Genomic DNA, 8,879 nt, shown 5'->3' with positions numbered 1-8,879 from the left:
CCACGACAGCTCAACAGGTACATATCCTTGAATAATTCATTAAATAGCATTTAGATTTTCCATTAGATTGAGAAACTAGCAGAACATAATGTACTCCTGTTGACATATCAAATGGAAGAAAAAAGGAGACTTAGTAACTGAGGACAGTAGATGTGAAAAATGATGACACCCAAGAATAAAGACAGAAAGAATATTGTTACAAAGACATGGCACCCCACAACTATATACAGGACAAATATGTTTTAAAAAATAGTATAAAGTAAGTGAACAAAAGAACAAAAGCACAAAAGCAATAGTTTGTTAATTAATAAGTAATACAATTAACATTGTCATGAAATAGTTTAATAGAGCAAAAGAGTAATAAAGTTTTAAAACTTCTGGGAACCATGAATGAAGGCAGTCCATGTAAAAAAAAAAATCACTTCGTATTATATCAAGTACTATCCTTTCCATCAAATGCTTTGTTATGAGTTAACAGAAAAAAACATTTCCCAAGATGTATACACTGAAGAGATTTCTTGATAAGGAAGGAAAATCATTCTTCCCAAATGCTTTCTTAGGACCATGAAGAGAAAACTATCTGGTGTACTTTTTAAAGCAAAATACACAGGCAGAGTGCTTACTGATGAGCCTTCAACAATTCCATTGCTCATTACATTTTCAACACGTCACAAAATTACAGCATACATTTTCTGTGTGGCTTTTTTTGTTTGCTTTTTATTTTAGAGGAACCAGAATCCTTACTCTCTTACAATTTTCCAATCAGCCTAATCTGCAGAGCACGTTGACTTGGGATCACTAGCTTGGGTAATAGCACTTATCTTTATCTAAAGCAGTATGAATTATGACAGAATTTACCTAGAAACCTTAATCACACACCATTGCAGGCTGTAATGCCAGATTCTATCAATTAAATTTCTTGCCAAAGAGCTGAAATTTCATATAGTGTCCAAACTATGCATTTTATTGCAGGCTTCTTAAATACTAAATTCACAAAAATTATAATAAAGCCAAAGGAAGCAGGATAAAAAGTTGACAAAATATGTAACSTTTGGCAATTCATTAGAAACTGCAAAAATTCTTTTAGCTGATAAATTTGAACTCCATGCAAAATGTCATTTAAAAAAGAAATTAACATTATATAGTGAAGTATTTTTATTGTATTTAATTTTGCTGTATTTTTTTCTTTCCTTTGGAAAATAAAACTTATTGCATATAAGATACTTTAAAATTTTCTGTTCATATAACCACAAAGAAAGGTCAGAAAAACAAAGGCAAGAAATGATAGTGTACATCAGAAATCTGTGATGATAACTCAACTTTTACATCAGTATCTGACTTTGAAGACATCTAGAGCCAAATATATCTTCTGAAGCTGCTGTTAAAGACCTGTAACTTCTCTCGATTCCCTAATCTGGAGGACCAAATTTATATGCTCTGCAAGTGAACATGAAAAGAACACCTATTCCATTTTTATGCCACCAGTTAAAATTCTTTCACCTATGTTTCTAAACATGATTTCTGCAAGATGTGCTACATATAAAAATTCATGGCTATATAGTGAGGCTCACAGACTATTACAACTGGTTTGGTATACTGTAGCTACAGCCATAGCTGTAATTTGCTGTAGCTTTGTAATTTGCTAATGTCACAAACATCCCAAACTGATGCCACATGAAATTTTCATATCATCTACATCCCTTTTTCCTAAATAACTCCATAATTTACAAATAATTGAGCTTATAACAACATTTCTTCACTAGAATTATGCATCTCTGTTTCCTCTGTACAATTGTTCTGTTTGCAATGGTCAGCTGCAAAAGTTTCAGAAATTATTGTGAAATATAAGAAATTCTATGTCTCTTACAAGATGCAAAGTCTGTAAAAATAATTAGAGATGTCCATTTATTTCAATGCTTATGATACATCACAATGACTCATTCAAGGCTGACTCCCACAAGGTTCCAAAAACATTGGTAATCAATCACTTTSCACAGCAGCACAGGTGCAGGCTGCAGCAGAAGTATTAGGTGTGGAACCTGGCACTCGAAGAACAACAGGCTCAATGCCAGYCTAAGTAGATCTGCCAGACTGTGTTTAGTAGCAATATTCAAATCTCATACAAATGTTGGTCTTCCACTCCTCTCAACAGAAAAAGCAATGTAAGAAGCTAAAACTTATAGACTGCCACAAACAGAGTAACTTTCCCTGAAAAATATTCTCATCACTTTAAAAAGAAAAAATCAAGCTTGCTATAATGACATTTTAATTAAATCTTACAGAACCTATTTTATCACATAACATTTTCATGTTACTTCACAGAAGCAATATATTTTCCCATTTGTTACACAGTTTCTCCCACACCCACTGTACATTGTGATACCAACCTAATTTTGGATCTGAGCCTGCATGCATGCATACACTTAACTACATTCACATAACTCATGTCATTGATGCAAGTGCGCTCAGAATGAAGTTAAGCAAATGCACGAATGTTCCAAGATCCAAATTCTCCTGTTGAAAAAGCCTTGGAGCTAGGACTTTGACTGATATAGCTGAAATTCCACGTAGTGGTCTTCTATGAAAACAACAGATTGTCTTTTTAAAAACCTTACATTCTCTGCTACAGAAACTGGTATAAAAACCTATCACAACACAATTCCAAAACTGATAACTCTCCCACTGAGCAGCAATGAGAATGCATTGGAGCAGAGAACTCAGAAAACAAAAGATTATGATAATCTCTTCATTCTTAGTGATGTACCTTRATAACAGAACTCCTTGAAATAAAAATGAGTGAGGTCACATGCATCTCGTAAGTTTTGAGTACAATATACAGACTCATAGGAAAGAAAGTCCTTCACTCCAAAATACTTCCAAATAAAGTATCTTCATTTTGAAAGAGAACTAAAAATTATCTTTCCTCAGAGAACTGAGGAAATCTGTTCTCTGCAATTATACAGTGTGGAAATAAAATCCTTTATTTATTATCTTAGTGTTTGAAATAAATACACAAAGAAAGTTTTATGGTATTTGTTACCAAGTTTTGAAAACAAACTAAAGGTTGCCTAGACGTATGGTTCAGTGAGGAGCAAGTATTCACAAAACACTATCCATAATGCCACCAACAAAACATATTTTGCAACTTGAAATGACTTCTTATTTCCCCTGATATCACAGACAAAGTTTAATTCTACAGCTAAAGTTCTAAATGTAGATTAATTAAARTAATGAATGAGGGATTGGACAGAAATGGCTACAATGTTAAATCACAGATAATCCTACAGGATCATGYGCCTTTAATACACATGGGATGCAAATATCTCCTGAAAACCTGTCCTAAATTTAAAAGTGTACAAGTTAGAGAACTCTGCAAGTGTTTTTAAAACGACATCCAAAATGACCTGTAAAAAATGATGACCTGCTGCCATTTAACTGGGGGAAACYGCACTTCTGAAATGTTTCCTAGCCACAAGGTCAAGATCTTTTACAAACAGGAAAACACAGCATCAGCTTATGATAGGTAATACAATGCAATGGTCTATTACAAGAAAAAGCAGCAGCAGGCATGATTCCTGTATCTCATAGAGGCAAACACGCTCCTTTCTTCTGCAAAGTGTAGAAAGAAAACTACATGACTTCCTCTAATTCTGGACTATTGATAACTTAAGGTGTTGCAGTTCCACAGCTTATACTGTTTCATATGTGTGTGYTCCTACTCACTGACACTGAAACAAAGTATTCATTATAAAATGTGGGAAAGACCAAATGTGAAAGCATGAACAATAGCTAGTATGTTCACTACTATCATCACAAGTATGTTCTGTTCAGTAGAAGCTCCAACGGCTTTAATTAGTTTCTAATCTTTAAAAAGTCAACACAACAGAGTAACAGAATATAGCAGAAAATACAAGTTTTTGCAAGTTCATTGTGCTGAAAAAGTAAAAAAAAAAAAAAAAAAAGGTTTCACAGTTGTATTTTTCCTAATTGAAAATATTCAGAATTTAATTTTTAGTGAGTACAAAAGTCAATACACCTAATTCAAATATTCTAGAATATGCTTCAGAAATTGTCTCTCATGAAAAAAAATCTATATTTTAAACACAAAAAGTGACTATCTTATTGGCAAAATAGAATATTGATGAAACTAGTTATCTGTGTTGAAGTGGTGACCTTGTTTTTTACCCTGAAGTAATAGAGGCTTCCCTACATTTTGAGCATTAGTGKTTTATTACCATTATTATTTATTCTTAAAGTTTGTTATAAAATGCCTACAAAAATTGTTTACCATATTTTTAGTAGTTTTAATAATAAAATTTAATATTTATTGATCTCTTTAGACTTTTTTGCATCAGTGTTTATAAAGAAAAGTGTGTGCATTAAAAAGCTTCAATTTTTATGCAAAAAACATCTTGAAGTTACACAGAAGTATATTAAGCCAGAACAGTGAGTGCAATGTTATGTTCCCCTAGGCACAAGAGCTCATTTTGCTGCCAGAAACAATCTAAACCAAATTTCTAGGCAGGCTTTGTAGTGAAAAATGAAGAGACTTAGCTTAAAGAAATGCATTATAGAGGAGAAAAGACAGCAGAGACTAAGGTGCACTAGTGATAATTGCAAAATTATTTTAAAAGTAAATTCAAAGAATATAAAATTAATACCTGTGGCAAATAACAAAAATAAAATTAATATACAAAGCAGTAAAAAATATGTTTATTTTTAAAGATATTTTCTCATGGCAGAAATAGTAACAAAACTGATGGCATAATACTTATTAGAATTACACTTCACTGTGGAGTCTATTAATATTTTCTACAAAGTGCTTACAAAAGTGGCTACTTTTACACATTGTTCATAATGGTGTATTTTTCCCCTCAATTTTCAGTAATCCCTTGAAAGCCTCACACTAAAATTAGTTCTCCTGAAGCAGTTTTTTCCTGCAGTACTTTATTATTACAGGATTGGCTTTTAAGTGCTGAATTACTAACTGATACTTAAATTTTTCTGCAGGCTTATAAGCACAAAATAGTGAGCAAAAGTACAATAATACCGGCATATCAATCTTGAAGGCACGTCTTTATCATTATGCAGTTAAATGATGCTAACAGTTATGGTCTGAAAGACTGGTTCTCCATATTTATAAGTCCTGAAAACTTAGCTTATTTTATCATGACATAAAATAATCTATAGCCAAAAGATATTAATGTTTTTCCTTATGCGACAACCACTGCAAAAATTAGACTATTTTCATTTTAACTGTACAATACATTAGTTTATATACTAAAATCAGGGCAAACTGCTGCAAAACTTACCCCTTGCAAAGTGAGACAGGTCTGTCTACAATGGATTGAAAATATGATTTACTACAACACTGCCTGAAATTGTGAGGCTTTAACCAAATCTAAAACATCTACATAAGAAGGGGAAAAGAACTACTGAACAGATAAAAGTAAAATCTTGATTCTTATATCAAATGTTATGCATTTTAATATGATTTTCCCCTGATTTATGTAAAGCTTTGTGGTTTTCATTTTCCCTGGCTTGTCACATTGTAGTGATGTATGGTACATTTTAGCGTCAAGTTTGCCATGAGCAATAAAGTCAGTGCCCCCAAAGAAATATCAATATATTATCACTCTTCCCCACCATGCCACATTTCCAAATTTTCCTTTATCCAGCCTATTTGGTTTTGCTTCATATAGTTAGCTGATATCCTTTTCACAGTCTCCCACAAAAATATTTAATGTTTTATTTTTTAAAGAAATCCAAACCCATAAATTAACAGGATGAAATATAATTTACTATCCAAGGCAAGATGAGGCCATCATGGAAAAAAAACACTGAGGTACTTTATCTGCTTGGAATAATAAAATTTAAAAAAATAAAAAAAATAAAAGGAGGGGGAAAAGGAGAAGGCATGATCTATTGAAAGACATGCAGGAAATGTTGCTTAAGAGACATGAAATGAGAAAATGAGAAATACCAATATAATAATGTTCTGTAACAATCTCTGCACTTCTATCATCAAAGTGCAGAAAGACATAGGAAGAGCTATAARAAGATGACTGCAACAATAGAAGAAAGATCATGAGGCACCCTCTTCAACAAAATATTAATACTTGTAGAGGCTCAAGAGGAAAAGAATMATTTTAACTGTAAAATAATAAAACGAGAAACAGTAAAGTGATGACAAATACAAAGAAAAGTATTTTCTGTTTTGACCTCAGTTCTGCTCACATGAAAGTCTGCAGCATTTAAACCACCAGAGTTCCTACTCCTGTTCTGTTCTTTCTACGGAATCATAAGCTAATACAATTAATGCCAATGAACTAATAATGATTCCTTTTAAATTTTTGATCAAGATAATCTCCACATGATTTGAAATCATCCATTAGATGTATCTTTCATATGGAAAAAGCCCAAAACCCAGTACACTCAAAATTGAAGCACTTACAGGTTAGTAAGTTTTTTAATTGTCCACTTCACACCAGAAGCATCAAAAACAGATGCCATCTCTCAGAAATTCAATACTGTTCATACTGTGTTCTACAGTGCAGCTGTTCTACACAGCTTACACATATGCTTGACTGAACTACATTGGCTGAGCACTTTGAGGTTTCAAGATGAAAAATGCCACACAAATATACTACCTTGATTCATTTACTTGACACAAGGAAGCATTTGTGTTTGGTCTTTCCTAATTGTAAGTTCTGAAATCCAACTAAATATGTACATTGTTATTTCAACTTAACAACCACATGAAAATAGGTAGGTTCACTACAAATTATGACAAAATAACACAAAACTAGAAAGCATATGTATGGCTTTAAATGAAAACAACATTTGCAGCCTACTTGCCTTATTCTCCAGGTGTAATTTTAAAAAATGAAGGTAGGCCACAGGTGCAAATGCATCAGCTGAATGCACGACCACCTTGGCTGAATCTCTGAAATACAAGATTTTTACCATGAAATAGTATAGTAAATAATTTTACATAGAGACAACATTTAGTCACTGTATGACACAAACTCACAGATAACTAATTGAAAATCTATTAATTTCTTATCAGTTTTTTCATATAAATTAAGAAAATGTAGTTATATAAAATCTTATTTTTGAACAATACATTACCTTCAAGAATTTTGAATTTTCAAAAGGAATAAATTATACTTCCTGTGTGAGCTGGYGTAGGAGGATGCAACAACAGCCACATAAAACCACAGCTGAAATGCAAAGAGTAATCTTGTTCTCATTAGCTCACTACCTGGGACCCATGAAGCAGCGTTCAGGCAGAGCCACAAAAGAAGGGACACAGGCACTGCAGAGACTTGGTCCATGCTAGAGCATCACCAAACCTGCTGCTCTGCCTGCACCTCAGGGATTTGCACAGGCACAACACCCCACTGCGCTTTGATCTTTCCCACAGCCCAGCAGGAATCTCAAGCATGTTTGATAGGGSCCCTAAGTCTATCACAGGCCTATGTTATTTAAACACAGATGCTCTGCTCATCCAACACATAAGGCCAAAACCTTGTGTATATTACTATGATACATGTGTTTTTTGACACCCCAGCTGCAAGTCACTTGAGTGTGTTTACAATACTCCTTGCCAGTCTTCCACTATTTTCCCACATTTCCAGACCAATATTAAGAGAACTAGTTAGCTGTAGTCTATGAAAGAATAAACTACATTATGCTTTAGAACCCAGAGACTAATATAGAAAGCAATCCTTTAATTTCCTCAAAAGGAGGTTTTTTAAAAGTCCATTGTTTTGATTAATGCTCCAGGGTTTAGTTTTTGAAGAATTAACATACAGTATTGCACACTGAGAAACTGGCTGATTCAACCATCTTTCATCTGATAGTGAAGACTACTAGACACAACTTTTTAATGCCAAATGTGTTCACAACAATGTTCAACTTCCTGTGTGCTGATTCAAATTAGTTAATTTTAGTTTTCATTTTTACAGACACAATCTGTCACACTTTGATTCACAAGAGGCAGTATCTGTTATATCCATCTGCACAATTTTACTACTTAAGAAAAAGGTATCTCTAAGAAACAAACATCAGAAGGTGAGAAATTCAAAGAYAAGAGAAATTCAGATGCAGTATGAGAAAATCTAAAAATTGCTGTAAGGCTAAGGACACGCATAWTTTTCCTGAAATCAGTGCCCTTGGTACCACTACAGTGTTCAAAGAGATGATATAGATTTCTAGTAATATCAGATAAACTCCATGCAAATTCAAACCAGTTGAAGCTTTGGCCAGATCCCTGTTCCTTAACAAAGGTGTAAAATAAACAGAAATGTCTGTTCTATAAAACGTGTTWAAAAATATTATTTAAAAATAACAAAACATCACACAATAATGATAAATACCTTTAATATAAGAAGATCCACTTCCCTTTAAGTGAACTTTTGAAACGTTTTGATAAATACGTCTCARTTTCATTCTTGAAAGTAATTATCRAGATTCTGTATGATTAAAATATTGTTTACATTTAAGATATAAGATAACTTATAGATAGTTCCTTAATATTAAAATCATTCTTTTCAAATGGCCATGGTGTCTTCTAACAGAAATAGGTAGAAAATAACTTTGGAAATCTTAGCAAGAGGAACAAGCAATTAAAAATAATAAAAAAACAGACACCAAGACTACAATAGTACCTTGTACCAGGGTACTACTACTTCTATCAGTGTCAGAGTTTCTCAATAAACATTTCACACTTGTTGTTCAAGTCCTATTTGGGGGAAATCTAGCACTTTTTAATGACAGATTAACTACTTAAAACTTAATTAACAGAAAAGCTTATATCAGAAAGAAAACCCCCAAAATTTCAAGTTATTAAATGTGTTTGTTTAATTGAAAGAATA

General features: G+C 32.9%; 1 protein-coding gene across 4 annotated transcripts in view; it reads right to left on the bottom strand.

The window, feature by feature from the left end:
• The window catches only part of DPH6 (diphthamine biosynthesis 6), a 200,991-nt gene that overhangs the window by 124,377 nt on the left and 67,735 nt on the right, over positions 1 to 8,879 (bottom strand). For all 4 annotated transcript variants that reach the window (XM_057381864.1, XM_057381863.1, XM_057381861.1 and 1 more), the window contains exon 8: positions 6,859 to 6,946. In XM_057381864.1, coding sequence (XP_057237847.1) covers positions 6,859 to 6,946 — 88 coding nt within the window. The remainder of the gene's footprint in view (positions 1 to 6,858; positions 6,947 to 8,879) is intronic.

The sequence above is a fragment of the Malurus melanocephalus genome, unplaced genomic scaffold (genome assembly GCF_030028575.1).
Source record: "Malurus melanocephalus ecotype Western Australia unplaced genomic scaffold, MMel_1.1 scaffold_536, whole genome shotgun sequence".
Classification (NCBI taxonomy): Eukaryota; Metazoa; Chordata; class Aves; order Passeriformes; family Maluridae; genus Malurus; species Malurus melanocephalus.
The sequence above is the reverse complement of the archived record's forward strand: the minus strand, read 5'-3'. Positions and strand labels throughout refer to the sequence as shown.